The following is a 17333-nucleotide window of genomic DNA, read 5'->3' as shown; positions in this document are numbered from 1 at the left end:
TAATCCACGCCGCGTTAAATAGTATACCACTCAGTCTCCGGATTGACGGACGGCAAACCTATTTGCAATATGCCTTATCCCTCTAGGCCAGTGGTTCTCAACCTTTTTACACCAAGTACCACCTGAGAAAATAGTTGGCTCTCCAAGTACCACCATATGACCAATGTTAAAATGCAGGATCTCTCAAATGTCAACTGTACACACACATGTCATTTCCTGGACCTATACCAAAGTTTGAATGTAGGCCTCCTGCAACAACCTACATCGTAATAGAAAATGTCCAATTGGGAATTCAGTTCCACAATAATAATGAAGCCTCCAGGAGCAGATGAGCCTAAGGGCTAATAGCTCATCTTCAGTCTGCTGATGTTTGCTATTGCCATTTCTGTGGTGGCAAAGTAAAAAAGATAAGAAAAAAGACAACAATTAAGGACAAGTGTGTGCTTTTTCAGCGTTTGACCTCGGTCACAGCCTTCTCTCCATCATTTGAGCAAATGCCTTCTTCCTGAGTCACTTCTCTCCTCCATCACAGCGGCTGTGCATATCACTTTTGCGTTGCTTGTGGAGCCTGCGCTTGTGCTCGGTTGATGACTGTCCTCCTCCTCATTCACTTGTTCACTTTCACTGGTAATATTCTCCTCTGTACCTCTCTTCCAATTACCTCCCGTTTTGAGCCACGTTTTTAACATCATTCAGCTTTCTTCTTTCTTTAGCTTGCTTGCAACGTTAGCGGGTAGTAAGGTCGTAATTAGCAACGCCAGAAATAAAATAAAATAAATGTTTTCGTTTCTAAATCTAAAAATAACAATAGCCTATTAGAACTAATTTGAACCACAGTTTCAATTATCTCAAGCTTATTTTCATTCGTTGTAGTATTTTGATAGTATGATTTATTTTTTAATTAATGTTATTCAATCAAGCCTCAAACTGATGGCACTTGTCCCTATAGCCTGTTTTATATTGAAGTTGTCTGAGGTCCTTACCATCAGCTGCTCTTGCAATAATAATAGTGTACATTAATGTCCCAAATGTGCACAATGTAGTGATTGCTTTTCGTCTTTTTGTTTACTTGGTTGTGTTTCCTGTATTTTATATGTCTGTGTTATGTGTACAGGTTAAAGGTGGGGTAGGCACGTTTGAGAAACCGGCTCGAGATACACTTTTGTTATATTCCATGGAATGCTCTTAACATCCCGATAGTAATGAATATCTGAAGTGCTTTGACAAAAAATCCTTTAAAAGATGTCATCTGTGGAAGGCTCTGTAAGGAAGTGGCATATTTTTTCCGGTTGTGTATTTTCAAATTCTAGCTCACTCGAGCTGGTTTCTCCAAAATTACCGACCCCACCTTTGAATAAAAAAATAAAGATTAATTAATCTTTTTTTTTTTTTTTTTTTGTATATGTCAGATTCCTCCACGTACCACTAGCGGGAGCTAGTTCTCAACCTGTGGTACGCGTACCACAGGTTGAGAACCACTGGCTTAAATCATTAATGTCGTAACCAGAGTGGAGCCTCTTGACAAAGACCTAGGCTATGCATGTTTGTATATTTTCTTTTTTGCCATTTGAATCAGGAATTCTGAGGTGCCTCTTTTAACGATGTTTTTGACTGTTCTGTTCTTCAGTATGAAAGGAGTCTTCTATGTGGTACAGTTGACATATTTCCTGACACAAAGTTGTAGTGTGTCTTCTTACAGCATCATTGGCGCAGCGTTCTACTCTCGTTTAATGTTTTCTTACCTCTAGATTAGTACATTCTTTTTTTAAAGTAACCAGGAAACTGGTCCCTGAGCACCATGCACTCAGGTTTGAATACGGCCTTCGGTCCTCTTACACCTATCATCTCCTGTATCTCCCCCTCTCGACACTGTCAATCTCCAAAGGCTAATCTGGCCCAAACATATTGTGGGGTCCAGTCAAAAGTCCAAAAGTATAAAAGACTTTGACTTGACTACTAAGACTGAGACTCCAACTTCAGACAAAATCATCTGTTGCAAAGCATAGTTTGTTGTTCTTGAATCTTACCTAAGAGTAATTCACAATAGATTCTGGGTACATTTAAACATGGCAATTTGTCCAACCACTCTATTAACTACCCCGAAAAAATGCCTTCTGAAGGTATTTTACCATTTCCTATACACTTTATTGGGGTATGTTCAGCAATACAAAAAGTTAGTTGTTTCTGTTGGTTGAGGCAGTGCTAACTTCAGTATTTTGAGGACAAATCCATTTAGCTCAGAGGTCCACAAACCCATCATCATCTTCTTCATCAGCAGACCTTAGGGGCTAACATACTTATTGTTTTTGGCTTGCTAGTCGGTTGGCTGGCTACCAGGGGCATCAGCCCCTATAGTCCCCACATTTCCTGCTTGTTTCTTCCTTTGTGCCTTCCCCACTTCTTATTGGACCTTGCATTCTTGGGGTCCTGCTGCATTTCCTTATCACCCTGTACTTCCTGTATCTACATTCTCAATCTCTTCAATGTATTATTTCTGCCATATTCTTCTGAGACGCCTGGTGGTCCAGTCTCGTGGCTGCATGGTGAAGGTCACGCTGGAACACATAATCAACATTGAAAGACAAAAAACTCTGAAAGAATTTCGCACCCCCCCCCCCTCGATCCCTCATTCCTCCCTCTCTACATCAGCCTGCGCGTGTTCTCTCTCACATTCATAGGTTTTATAAATCCAATCTTTGCAAAAATGTGTCCTTGCCTGACACCTTTCCTGACCTCCTTGGATTTTTTTTAAATATGGTATTTAAATTCTTGCAGGTCTTAAGGAATACTTTTCTCTCACTCCACCAGGATATAGTACTTAGCTCAGTTGAAGGCAAAAACTGGCATGAGCTTATCTCTGTTTCTATTTTAAAGTTGACCCCTTTCATGGAGCTCTCTTCTTATCACATTTGGAAAGGGACTTGATAAGCGTTGCACATTATTTTAAAGCTGATAGCCAGTTCTCTCTCACAATTTCCAATGAGGTATCAAGCTTCAAAATATATAATAGAAATAAATAGGGCTCAGGTTGAATGCAGTTCACATTTTTTATATTATTAAAATAAATCTCTCCTTCTCAGTTCTAATAAATGTTATTTTGTCGTCAGATTGAGTCAGCCAGTTCAGCGTTAACCAATCACAAGACATTGACGCACTACTTTGTTTGACACTGTGCTAACTCTGCATAGCTGAGTGGGCACAAGCATTGCCAGCTACCGTAGAAAACAATAGAGAGTGCAAATAAGGTCTTTCTCAGACAGGAGTTTTTAAAGTTTAGGGTGTCATGGAGAACCTGTTCGACCCCTTACAAGACAGATCTGTAAAAAAAAAATCTTAGCTTATTGTTTAAATATAGTACTATAGTTTCAGTTATCACCAAAATCATTTGTAAAGGCCACCACTGGTATGATAATTACCACATAATTAAACAAAACGTTTCTACGGGTAATTACCGTAATGATGACCTTTTATTATCACTGCAGAAGTGATTAGAGTAGACTGTTGGTTTTTGTTTAGTTGTGTAGCTTCTTCATTAACAAGGGTTTCGAAGAATAGGAAAAACCTGGAAGACTAATAGATGTTGGGAATAAGAGAAATTGAGCACGATGGTGGGGGAGAGTTAGTCTTTGTGACAGTTTTTTTTTTGGGGTGGAGGTTGTGAGGTCACCCATCCACCCACCACCACTACCCCCTCCCATCCTCCGTCCTCCCTCCTGCCTTGGCTAGTCTCCATGTGCCGAGCTCAGGGCCTTGGGAATGAATGGCGCCCGGCCTCTGCTCCGTCTTTGAAGCCAGCCAGGAATGCGAGGCCCCCTTTTTTCTTTTTTGCTCCTCATCTCTCTCTCTGTTGTTCAGGCGGCCGACAGCACTAGCAGCTATCTGCGGCAGTGAAATATTCCCTCCGCTGCGCTCATTGTGCAAACGGAGAGCCAGACGTCATCGGCTGGCCAATCAGAGGCTCCCACTAGGCAGACTCGGGTCTCTGTGGGGGGAGAAGGGACTCGCTAGAAGTCTTCCCTCTAATATCTAGCTCTCCTGGCAACTTGGTCTGGTCCCTCTTTTGAAAGGAAGAAAGATTTCTCTGAAAGAGAAGCCAGGACGGAAGTCATTTAGGAAATCCTTATTTAAGTGGGAACTTTTTCTTCAACTTAGACTCAAAGTTGTGGTGAGTTTTTCTATTTCTTTTCTTGCTAACATCGCTCTCTTAACTTGACAAACTTTCATTCATACTAGCCTGCAAGTTGCTGATCTCTGTGTGGCTCGCTGCCTGCCTCACTGCTGATCCTGCCTTCCAACTTGATTCAGCTTTCCTGCTGTCATTGTTCACTTCTCTTGTCTCTTGTTGTTGTGGTTTGCGTGTGAGGGTATTTGTCTGGGCCGGTCACCCTCTGCCTCACCCTCCCTCCCTCTCTCTTCTCTGTACATTTTGTCACTGCCTGTCCCCTCCATCACTTCCACTTGAGCGCTCCCCTGGTTGGGAGCCTCTCTCTCTGTGTTCTCAGAAGGAAGAGGAGGGCTGGAAACCACACACACACACACACACACACACACACACACACACACACACACACACACACACACACACACACACACACAGAAACACACCACAGATCAGAAGGGCCTTCATAAACACATGGAATCCCCCTTAATACTGTAGTATGAAAGGCTCTGGGGAGGTGGGTTTTGTGAGTATGCAAAACGACCACCTAGGATCATCTTTAATTCTGAGATTTATGCTCAGGCAACAAACATGGCCATACTGATTATAAAAGAGGTTTCAGTTGTCATTCTAAGTTTCCAAGAGATCAGTCTCTACAGGACTTTTTGGTTTGTTTGTACGGATAACGCAACATTTGCTGCACTTCCAACAATGGTGAGGCCAAACTTTTATTCTGCAGTGTCAGAGTTGATTAGCTGGTTGGCTTGTCTTTGTTTTATTGGCAACATCGACCTTTGTGTATGCGTGACAGGTATGCAGTCTCATCTTGAGGACAAAGTCATGGAAAGGCATGCAGGTCAAGGAAAAGACGAGCCGTTACTCTGTCATTAGAGTCCTCCGTAAAACCTAAGCCTATTATTAACTAGAATGAACTTGAAGGGGCTGTGGTTTGTATTTAAGATGTTTCTTTGGATAGCTGATAATGGCAACAGGTTTCTTTGTTACAGGATGGCAGCCCTATAAGTTATAACATCATCTGCATTTTTAATGTTTTAGAGTGTTATAAGGAAACTTGAGAAATGTTACTAGAGTTTAAAGTAAAACCCACTATTGTCAAGTTAATTGGTTCATTCAAATAATCTGAATGCTGCAGCAGACTCATTTTGAAAGACCAAGATATTATTGATCAAGCTTCACTGTGTCTCAGTTGGAAATACATTGTCTACCCTTCAATCTGCAAGACTCTACAGCGTCTAGAACAGAATAACAATAAATGTGTCCTTATCGTCTCAGTCACTGTTCATGTGTAGGTCATTGGAAGTCGAATCATGCCCAAATCATAACATGTTAGGCTGTTAAATGCTTCTCTCGCTAAAAAAAAGAATGTAGAGAACCTTTATGGTTTGCAGCGCTGTATAACAAGGCATCATACATCCATCACATGACTAATCCTCCCAGATTTCTGTAGCTCCATATGGAATTCCTGACATTTTTGTCATGTGACATTTTTGCCAACCTCAAGGATCCCTAATTAGAGGCCATGTGCGTGCAACATGAAGACAGGCTCCTTCAACAGGTGGTTAACTGTACTCACCTACCGATCATCAGTCGTAACAGCTACGCATTGGGATCTTTGTGATGACTACACAGAGCCATGTGATATACTGAGTGTTGGTCAATCTATTGGTTTTCAAATGCTGTTTGAACAAGAATTGTATCTTTTTAATGTTCATCTTAAGCAGTCATTTTCCTCAGATGTAAGTCTGGAGTGTGTGTCCTGAGTCAAGATTCATGGTGATAACTAGTGTGTGCTGTTTTTGTGTTTTTTCCCCCAGGAGCTACTGAGCAGACCGTTTCAAGAGGCCTAGAATAAACAAAAAGAAGGCAGGAAAATGACCTAATTAGCGACAAGCGTGACGGACAACCTGGTGCAAATGTGTTGGCGGTATATTCCCAAGTTTCACCCACAAGGAAGACACATGCATCAGTGCACACACTTGCATACCACAATCACAAACCCCGCCCTTCCCTTCCTGTCATCCGCCCCAGTCCTCCATGGATTCCTACAACTTCCACTTTGAGAGAATGAGCAACGTTGACCTCCATCCTCTGAGCCTGCCCGTCAGCCGGCTCTCCCCCGCCAAGTCCAACAGCAGCATCGCCGACCATCTAGTCCACCATCAGCACGGCAAAGGAGACTCTGCATACAGCTCCTTCTCTGGTGGGTCCACTGCCCCAGACTACCCCTCCCCCTTTCTCCCAGACGACATACAGTCCAGCTCCTTCAGCCACTATGCTGATCTTAAGTACGTGAAGTCCATATACCATCCCACCCAGGTTCTTCAGTCCGACTCAAAGACCATGGACCAGCTCTATCGCTCCGTGGAAGCTATCTCTCAGCAATATCGTAACAATACCAACACCAATGTAGACCACCAGAATGGCAACAACAGTTTGCAAATCAACAACAAAGCGCTCTCTAAAAAAGAGGTGCCTATGGGGGCTCATTCCCACCCTACTGTCCGTCCTCCTCCTGTTCCAGCACGAATGGATAGTTTTATAGCCACAAAAAACTTTGAAAACAGCCGAGTCCACAATCAAGGTACTGAATTTAAACCCCAGCCGCCTCAACAACAGCCCAGACCCTTCAGTCGACTCCATCCACAGCCCCATGGTCAAAATGCTCCAAAACCTGAGACGGCTAACCAAGATACAGGCAAAGCAAGCTTCAGTTCGGACCCAGTTTTCTCAGTGTGGAGGGGCTCTCAACAGGAACTGCCACAGGCCCAGCAGTCGCCAACATACCGCCCCCATCTCCAGTCTCACGATCAAACTCGGGCGCCGTTGAACCCAGAATACCTTTCCATCACCGATAACAAAGCAGCGGAGCAGGACAAGTCAATAAACTCCATAAGCCAGCCTGAGCACCTGAAACCCAGACTGCCTTCAAGCAGTGGTGTGTTTAATGAAGACCATAACAACAAGCCCAGTGGAAACAGTGGCCATTTGGAGAGTAAGCGCAAAAGGGCGCACTCGGCGCATGATTGGCTTGGTCCAGAGCCAGCTCGAGCTGCCAGCCCCTGGAATGCTGGTCAGGGTTTCAAGAACAGCAGCATCCAGCATAAGGGTCAATTCTATTTTGTCACAGGACTGTGTAAGCTGTCTGAATCTGGAATGAGGACACACTCTGCATCTGTGTGTGGGTCTGAGACTGGAAGTGAGAGCTCCACTGTGGTGCTAAGAGAAAAAGGAAGATGCCACAGCACAATGGATCATTTGTTTAGATCTCTCCAAGATGAGACCTCTTTCAGTGATGCGAGAGAGGCTTTAACTTCTCAGAGCCAGGACGTTTCCTCCAGAAGCCAGGATCAGGAGAATCACATTTCAACGCGGTCCTCGAGAAGCTTCGACACCTTAGAAGAAATCGACATGATCCAGAGTCGGGATATCAGCCGCCACACTGCCAACAACCCTATATTCTACTGTGGACCAGAAAGAAACTGCCCACCACATTCAACCAACCCAACAAAGGAGGCGACCCCACTCATAAGCAATGAACAGCCTAACCCCCACAAGAGAGAGGAGCAAGCAAAAAGAGGGAAACGGCAGCCCTTGGGAGATGTAGCCAGCGAGAGGATAAACAAAGAAACAACCCCGCTACTGTACCACCTCACCGGAGCCAGCAGGGCGGCGTCACAGCCTAAAAAGGATGCTGATTTCAATACAAAAGGCAAAGAAGCAATTCTAAACAAAACAGGTCATGGAGACGTGGTTGGTACCGAGAAGGAGAGACCTCTAAAAAGTGACACGAGCAAGAACGATGGAGAGGAAGTTGCCTGTAACACGCTGGACGACTCCTTTAAAAAGTACTACAAAGAGAAGCTGAAGGATGCCCAGTCGAAAGTCCTGAGGGAGACATCATTCAAAAGGAGGGACCTGCAGCTGTCATGGCCGCACCGTACCAGGCCAGAACCTGAGCTGAGGCCTACAGTTATCCACGCTTTCTCCTCATCACAGGACTCTGAGACCTCCACAGATACACTCACTCCCTCTGTGGCTTCTGAGGAGACCGAGAGGGGGAGCATCAAAGACGAAGTCAGGGAGAGTCAGGAGGAGAGGGACAAAGAGACTGAAGAGGTAAACGGGAGGCCAGCGAATGTGGCCCAGCCCCAGGTAGCACGCATCAGAGGCAGGAAGCGATTGACTCAAGAGCAGAAAAAGATGTGCTACTCTGAACCAGAGAAACTCAACCAGCTCGGTGGAGCCCCCGTCCACTCTGCCTGCCGCTCCTTTGGCAACGACACTGAAAGCCTGTTTGCAGTCGAATGCGAGGAAGAGGAACGTGCACAGCAAGGGGAGCAGGGACTGGTTGCAGCACGGAGGAAGATGTTTGAGACGAGAGGTAGAGCCCTCTCAGCTTCTAGCGCTACAAAATCCAACTTAAAACACATGCAACACAAGGCGCTGGTGGAGTACATGGTGCGTAAAACGGGCCAGAAAGTGCCCGAGCCACAGCAGCCGGCTCCTCAGTTACCATCTCCGCCCAGACAGAGGCACTCTCTGGGGGAGAAACCCTTCGACTGGGGTCCCAGGCCTCTATCAGGAAATAATGAAGGCAAAAACACCAAGAATAAACCCAACAGACCCCACTCTGCAGGCCGCATCCTGGACTCCTCTTCCAGCTCTATCAGGTGTGAAAAAGCAGGTCTTCTGTGATGCTTTTTGTTGTCATAAAGATTCAATCGTTTAAGTATTTAATACAAATCATCCCAATTCAGGTACGCCCAGTTCTTCTCGTCACAGTCTTGTTCAGGCCAATATGTTGGTCAGTCCAATCAACCCAGATGGAGGGAGAGCCAAGGCCCATCTCAGGGGAAGTCCGCCTCAGTGGAGAGTCTCTTGGACCAACCAGAACCACCATGTTTTTTAAGGAACAGATCCACATCCACACCACAGGTATGTCTGTACAGATTGAGACACTTAAAAAATGCATGTTTCTTGAATAAAGTTAGTGTCTGACAAGCTTTCATGTTAACTTACCCCTGTGTGGCCTTTGCTGTACTATTTCACACTCATTTTGTATACTAGAAGGATTTAACTGGACAGATTCAAGTGTAATTCACGTGTTTTGACTTTTTTTCTGGGTTTGCAGGCACTCGATCACGAAGAAGATCCATTACCAGCTAATGCTATGGAAACCCCCAGGTATGCAACAGAGACAAATTGGTACATTTGTTTAGGTTTAGGTCACGAGAGTAATAGGTCAGTGAGTGTGCGCAGATAATAAATCTTCTCTTAAGTCCCTGGGACACTGGAAAGTCAACACCCACCTGGTCCAGCTAGGCAGCATTCCTCTAGAGAGGTTATGCATGGGCTGTAAAAGAAGAATCATTGACTCAAGCTTTTCCAAGGAGTTGACATATTTCAAAATATGAAATTGTTAGTTGCCAGTCTTTAAAATGTAAAAATACAGAGCCTTTTTATGATGCATTTTTATTTGTCCTTAAATGATCATACCTTACCTTACTTAAAAGAAATGTCTGCATACCTCCATGATGAATAAAGAGTCCAAACACTTGAGAAATGTCTACATTAGGGTTACAGCAAAGTTATATCTTTTACATCTTTCACATAAACCTTTTGCAAAATTAGCCCGTCTGCAAACACGTATAACTCAAAGTTTGTTGCAGCATGAGTATTAGATAAATAGATAAAGAATTAGTCAGTGAGATATATAAAAAACAAAACAATATGAAGATGTGATGGCTACAGGTGGTAGTTTAGTAGTTTTTGTTTTAATTGAAAACTCTTTCAAACTTTGTTTAAATTGATAGCTTGTGTTAAACATGTTAACATTGATTGTCTGTGTCAGTCCTCAGACGCATGCCAGTGAGGACTCCTCATTGAAGCCGGCCCCTGAGGGCCAGCAGCGCGTCCGTGTGGTCGCACAGAGGGGGAAGTCCATGGAAGAGCTCGGGGCATCAAAGTTACCAAGACCATCGGCCATGAGTAAAAGTTCTGAGCAGTTAGATCAACTTTGGAGGGATCCGACTGAACCTGGAGGACCCGTCAAAGACAAGAGGAGCGTTTCATTCTTTGCTGAAGTCAGAGAAACCCAGGGGCTGGTCCGAGGGGGAATGAAACAAAATGTAACAGGGCAAAAGGAAAGGGCGATCGTTGGTCAGGGACAGACACAAAGCCGAGCCCAGATAAAGTCTGTGTCAAGGCAGAGCTCTGAAACGGAGGAGAGCGCCTCAGCTAGTAGATCCTCCTCCCCGGCCTCCTGCAGGACTCCCTCTGGATCTCCTGGTTCTCACGGCCCGGTTACAGATGAGGTCAGGTCCAGCAGACCGCCCAGTGAGACTCCACCTGACCCACCTTCCCCCAGATGTCCAGAGACCAGTGAGAGAGAAATGAAATCCACCTCGTCCACTCCCACCCAGACAAAGCTTCCCTGTGAAAACAGGCCCAGCTCCAGGTAAGATTACACTCTTTGTCAATGCAACATCTTTTTTCAACAACTTCCAAAACATTCCTTGCATAGTGCTCATTGGAATATATATCCCTTCAGCTTTGTAGACAAACACATTTTTTCTTAAGAAAACGGATAACCTTGCCCACTACTCAACAGTTTATTATTGACTACTTTTTCTACTTGGGTCTTTGTTGGATCAGATTCAAGTATAATTGAAATGTAGTCATCAATAATAAACTTGTGAAGGTGTTCCCCTTTACATATCAACACTGTTTTTCTGCACCTACATTTCTTTTTCAACAGGTGTGATTGTTAACCATGACGTGTTTATGTTTCATTAGAGTCAAGACTTCTCCTTCTGCATCTGGATCAGAGAGAGAGCAGTCGGTGGATGAAGAAAGCAACGTCTCCCTCGGACTCGAGTCAAACCAGGAAGTGTCTCTGAGCTGTGGTGTCACCACCGATCCATCGCTGTGGATTCTCCCCGCAGAAGAGGAGATCAAAGAGGAAGTTCAGTCTTGGGCGCTGACAGACAACGTTTTTGACGACGAGTTCACCAGCCCCGCCCCTCCGACACAGACAAGCGAAACCTCTGTGTCTGCCTGCACCCCCATCTCTGACACAGACATCAGTCAGCAGGTGGAGGAGGAGGAACATCCAGAACCGGAAGATGAGAAGTCTGGAGAAAACCAAGCGACGGAGGAGAGGGGGACTCAAGAGGGAGAGACAGAGAGCCTGGAGAGACCTGCTGAAAGACCAAAGTGGGAGGAGCTAGTAGAAGCGGCAGTCAAAGTTGACCAATCGCTGGCCAGAGTGTTCTACCCACTGACCAATCGTAAGACGGCACTGATGCTGATGGAGCAGCTGCTGTCAGAGGACACGCTGCTGATGGAGGAACACTACAAGAAGAAGCAGGAGCAGAAAGGAGTTGCAGAAAGGTAAACGTTAATGTCCTAGAGCACAACACTTAAAGGTTAAACCCACCTCTGGAACAGATGAATACATAAACTTGTTTACACTTTTGGGAGACTTTTCCTGCCTTAGTGGAGACAGAACACTCCTGAGATGTGCTCTGAAATAATGAAAATGAGGGAAATAAGTTCACCCGACTTAACCTTGTGACAAGCTGTGTACATGGAAACAAATAGTAATAATAGAAAACAAGTTTAGTGTTGATGTGGTGTTTAGAGTGCAGAGTTAATTAGAATTCCTAGTTTAATGTTTCTCCGTGTAACTTGATACTGGTTCCTGTGTTATCTATTGCTGCATCACACGCACAGACACACCTGGCCATCTGCTTTCCGTGGTACATGACCTCACTGTGTAAGCACTCTCTTCAGATACATGGGGAATGTGCGGCTGCATTTCAGATTTCTCTCATACATAAATTAAAGTATTTGAAGACGTTGTATGTGGCACATTGATATGGCGCAGGAAAACTAGCTTGACCTAAAAACATTTGTCTTTTTCCAGTCCTGACACAGTGGAACGGGCTGAACCATCTCCTGTTCCGTCCGCAGCTGACAGCCCTAAACCTCTGAGTACAGACCTGCAGAGCAAAGCTGACATCACTGAGAGAAAGGTGATTATTCAGTCATGTGTATGGTGGTTATTGTCAAAAGTACCTCACAACAGAAGTTAAGTTTACATTTCAATACTTTTAAACTATTAAACATTTGACCATAAACCATGTGTCTCTAAGAATGTCACAGCTTTGTACATTTAAAACGACAAAAAAAGCCGATAGGACCGCAGAGTAAAATTGAAGTTTAACCACAAACTTTGAGGTTTTCTTCTGATTTTCTTTTTTAAAAATGAGCTCTGGATTTCCTAACTATACCATCTGGATGATATTTGGCCTTAAGTGGATTCATTTCAGACTGAGATAGTTGTGTGTCTCTTATCACATGATATACTGTCTGCCTCTTATCAGTATCTCCTACTTGCATAATGTTTGGCTTTGCAAATAGCCTTCCCCCTCTTCCTGAATGCCTCCCACATTCACTCTTGATACATTTCCCCTTTATCCTATCGCTGCAAATATGAAATACATTTTCTTTTTCAAGTTTCAAAGTATTACTTATGCACATATTGTATTTACCCTGTAGCACCATTGCCTACAATTTCTCACATATCTCCTCTTGTCTGCTTGAATTATCAGCGTCTCTTAGCGTCCATTATCGATGAGCGCCTTCACTCACTGGAGGAGACTCGCAGGGTCCTGCAGGCAGAGATCCAGGAGAACGTGGCCCACGGGGGGGTCCTGGAGGTGCTGGTACGCGAGCGCTGTGTGCCCGTGGAGCTGGAGAGGTACAACCTGTTCATAGGAGACCTGGAGAGGGTGGTGAGCCTGCTGCTGTGCCTCTCCGCCCGGCTGGCCAGGGTGCAGAACGCCCTCAGCACCGTGGACCAACACACAGACGCTGAAGAGATGGTGAGGAACCAGAGCTTCATATGGAGGCCTTGGGTTTGATAAATGAGGGGGTTTCAGAGTCTGTCTCAAGAGGATTTTCCTTCCAAGAGTCCTCTTATCTTCTATAATTTATTGCTTGATGTATTTTGTGGTTGCATAATTGTTCTGATGGTAATACTCATGCCAGCAGGGAATGTTTTTGAAAACTCCTTGGTGGGGCTTTCATTTACCCTCCCAACTCCAAGCTTTCTGAAGCTACAGAGCACTCACATAGACATAATCCTAAAATAAAAAGTGTTTTGAGTGGATTCTGTAGCATCCAATTCTCAAATACATATACCACTGTAATTATTCACACCACACATGTAAAAAAAAAAGCATGAAGCTGAATAATCAATGTTTAAATCTCCCTTCAAAATTGTATAAATCTAATCAAAAGTTTAGTTTATTTGTGTCTTTATATAGTGCCAATATTGTGAATGAATCTAAATCAGATTCTTTTGGGTTAAAAGTAAATTCAATCCATTAAACCAGATGTGATAAATCAATCTACTGATAAACAGATACACACTAATACAGGTAAGTGAAAGCATACATTCAGGTAGTGTTTATGCAACCTCACAGATTTTGTGATTTACTGCAGCTCATTTAGAGCCTCTGGCGGAGAGAAAAGACGACTGCGAGTGTTGGAAGTGCGCGGCTGCTCCCATGCCCTCGGCTTTCCTCTCGTTCTGTTTACTTTAGAACAGCAAACACATGCCACTTGAGAAGTTAAGGGCGACTTTAATGGAGTCAAGGTTTCTCACCGTGTGGAATTCAAAAAATGTTATCTATGTCTAATTGCCTTTTTAGCTTATCTTTATTTGACCCCAACGTTTAAATAGACATTTGAAGAATGAATTTCATCTAGTGCACTTTTTGATTTGATATATTGAGAAACAATTACTTAAATTCCGTCATGCTGCATCTGAGGTAGCTACAATTAATAGTTTTTACTAAAACATTTCAATTCAAATAAAATGTGTTGTGTCACACGATCGGACTTAAGCTCTGTACCATGCTCTGTTTTCCCTCTGAATATCCCGTTTCATTATGCTTCCTGGTATTTACAGCATCCATTTATGTTTGCATGGATGCATTCGATTTCTAGATGTATCCGTGAAAGGGCTCTTTGTCGGTTTGTCCATCTGTATACAGCCCAGCTGAATGTGCTGCAAACAGGGAGCTTGTTAGAGGGTCATTGGTTTTCTTGCTGTTATCAGCAACACTGGTATTTACACTGACTCACCGAAACTGCAGTCCGGTTTCGATGACATTTGTACCTACCCTGCCCTCTGTTGACATAAGGAAACACTGCACCTCCTGCCCTGTGGCGGAACCATAACGCTTTCACAGCTCTCTATTACATCAAACACCATTATTACCTTTCAAATAAAACAGGAAAATCCCAAATATAATACTTGGACATGTTCAAATGCCTTATCAGCATTGCTCTCCAATTCTGAGTTCTCAGCAGAATATTTACTTACCCATTTAATACAAGGAGCATGAGCAAGGCACAATTTCAACACCATAATAACATTTCAATAACAGACCTAACAAATTCCTTTGTCCCCAGCAATATCATGTGAGATGGAGAGGGAACATTAGCAGGTACATTTCATGTTCTTTATCCTCTGTGTCTGCACTCAGCAATCTCTGGACAGTCGCCACCGTCTGCTGTGCAAACAGAGGGAGGACGCCAAAGATCTGAAGGATAACCTGGACCGCAGGGAGAACCTGGTCTCCACCTTCCTGGGGCGTCAGCTGTCCGCCGAGCAGCTGCAGGACTACCGGCGCTTCGTGCAGACCAAGGCCTCGCTGCTCATCCGGCAGAAGGACCTGGAGGAGAAGCAGAGGCTGGGAGAGGAGCAGCTGGAGGCGCTCTCCAACAGCCTGTGAAGAGAGGAGCAACACAAGCACAGATTCCTCCTTCACTTGCCTTAAAGTACGGTAGTAGCTTGTTGCTGTCTTTTTTTCCCAACCCCTGTCATGACTTCCTAATGTATCATTGAAGACCTCCCGCTGCTCTCCTCTCATGCTGTTCACGAGGCTGCACATCAGATGAGAAATAAAGACTCCTTGCCTTTCATCCACCGACGGCTCAATCCCCGCCCATTGTGAGACTGCACAATCTGTGCACCTGAAGACTTTTCTCAATGTGTCGAACATCTTTCCATTAACTTAAAACACTGAGCTGGGTTTTTTTTCTGTGTGCCTTGATGTTGCTGTGGATCGTTTTCCCATTAGAGCTGCTGTGTGGTGGAAACTTTGCGTCCCCTGTTAGCAACTGTCCTCCACTTTTTCAATGAGATGGTAGTGCTACAGCCCTGTATCTGCACCTGTGGAAACCTATTATAAGCTTTAAGATTGTATTTGGACCTGTGTGAAGGCTTCAGTGAAAGTGTAGCCTGAGAGGGGGCGCTGTGCTGTATCATGTCAGCAAGATGTACAATAGCTGTAGTAGATTTAATCGTTGTGTTTTTGTAAATGTTCTTATTTTTGAATGTTTCAAATTTAAGGCACTAAAAACCAAAAAGGGTGAATGAAAAAAAAAAGCACTTTGTAATGACACATTTCTTAAAATCAGATTCAAGTAATTTTCAATGAAAGCCTTACTCCATCCATTTAGACAATATCCCTGTTTTTGTCGTTTTTTCGTCATACATTTTCAATAGGAATGTCGAAATATTTTTTATAAAAAAGGTACATGAGCACACCATGCAACATTAAGGATTTTGTACAAATTCTTTTCCAGCTAATTTCATACATGACGTTATTAAGCCTCAATTATTTCACGCTTGAACAGTTTCTCATAAGGAGGTGCTAAACCTCTTTAATCAGATTATGAGTCAGCAAGAATTATATCACTGAGTATTTTCTCCCAATGTCCCTTTGTCACAGAAGTGACACGTGATACTTGAAATAGTTTTTATCAAACAGGAAAGTCCACAATCTTCACTTCAGGTGTCTTCAACTAATGTTCAATGTTCTAGCTCCACTGCATATCACCTGTTAGATATGTTACCTTTTAGTTTAATTAAATGTAGTAAACTCTTCTCAAAGGAAATGCACTCTTGAATCAAAAGACTTTCCCCCATTTTCTTTAAAGAATCTGTTTCCACATTTCTTTACTGAATCTTCAACTAGACACATCAAAGTGACTGTTGTTCTATGTCACAATATGTGCAACATGCGTGTAAAATCATGAATGTCTTCATTTCATGTTTATAGTGAGTACCGGTAGTTGTTGAAGAGAAAGAGAAAACTCCTTTTGTGGAAGTGATTAAATGTTATTATCCCTCAGGAAATCATACCTGTTGGCTGAACTGAAAAGGTTTCCAGTGTTGACTGTTTTATATATGATATTTATATAATGACTACAAAAGGCAGAGCATCATTTGCATCCCCTCCACATAAAACACCATTAACTCACCCAAACTCTAAATGTCAAAAAAAAACTAGAAACTCTTATACTTTAAAGATAATGTTCTGTTTCTTTTGATAAGCAGTTTCTCCACCCCCCGCCATCCCTGAAACATTTCTCCAGAGATTTACGACCCTGTCCGTTTCAGTTTGCTAAACAAATGTCTGTTTGTTTTGGCCTTGTGCTGACGCAGTCCTGAGGGGTTAGAAAAGACTCTTGTTGTTCCCCACAACCTTCAGGAATTTCTAAAGTATGCCACATTTAGGAGAAAGAAAGCTTGCGGGGGAAAAAGTGAGGCAAAAGCTCCCACAGAAGATAAATACTCATTTCAGTTCTTGCTATGTGTGTCTACTAACGGGTATGTGACATTACTTGTTCCCGTCATTCAATCAAAGCAGTGTTTTGTTGAGTTCACAGGAAAATGGGCCTGTTTTTGAAGTAGGATTATATTTAATAATAATAATGGGTTTCATTTATAACGCACTTCATATTTGAGTTCAAATCCCGAAGTGCTACAAGCAGTGAGCATGGAACAGAATAAAACAGTACACAACACGGTAGAATTTAATAAAAAGCAGTAAAAACAAACAATACAAAAATAAATACAAGGGTAGTAATAAATCAAATAAAAGGTCTAGGATAGGAAAAGGCTCTATTGAACAGATGGGTTTTGTTTAGTTTTCACATACTGGAAGCGTGTCTCATTGATACAAACATAATCTGTTTTTGAAAATATTCCAGTAAGTCCCGGCTGGTGGGACGACAGCAAACATTTCTAAATCCACTATTTCCGCTCTATTTCACATCTGTCTTATGTTGA

General features: G+C 43.3%; 1 protein-coding gene across 1 annotated transcript in view; it reads left to right on the top strand.

The window, feature by feature from the left end:
- shroom1 (shroom family member 1) overlaps positions 1-17032 on the top strand; it is a 33163-nt gene extending 16131 nt beyond the window's left edge. The window contains exons 2-9 of the mRNA XM_010779273.1: positions 5995-8850; positions 8938-9115; positions 9312-9364; positions 10032-10637; positions 10976-11572; positions 12108-12216; positions 12796-13068; positions 14740-17032. Of these exons, the coding sequence (XP_010777575.1) occupies positions 6215-8850; positions 8938-9115; positions 9312-9364; positions 10032-10637; positions 10976-11572; positions 12108-12216; positions 12796-13068; positions 14740-14988 (4701 nt within the window). The 5' untranslated portion in view covers positions 5995-6214 and the 3' untranslated portion in view covers positions 14989-17032. The remainder of the gene's footprint in view (positions 1-5994; positions 8851-8937; positions 9116-9311; positions 9365-10031; positions 10638-10975; positions 11573-12107; positions 12217-12795; positions 13069-14739) is intronic.
- Positions 17033-17333: the final 301 nt, after the last annotated feature.

This window comes from Notothenia coriiceps, unplaced genomic scaffold (assembly GCF_000735185.1).
Source record: "Notothenia coriiceps isolate Sejong01 unplaced genomic scaffold, NC01 NC01_scaffold00020052, whole genome shotgun sequence".
Classification (NCBI taxonomy): Eukaryota; Metazoa; Chordata; class Actinopteri; order Perciformes; family Nototheniidae; genus Notothenia; species Notothenia coriiceps.
Note: the sequence above shows the minus strand (reverse complement) of the source record. Positions and strands in the feature narration are given on the sequence as shown.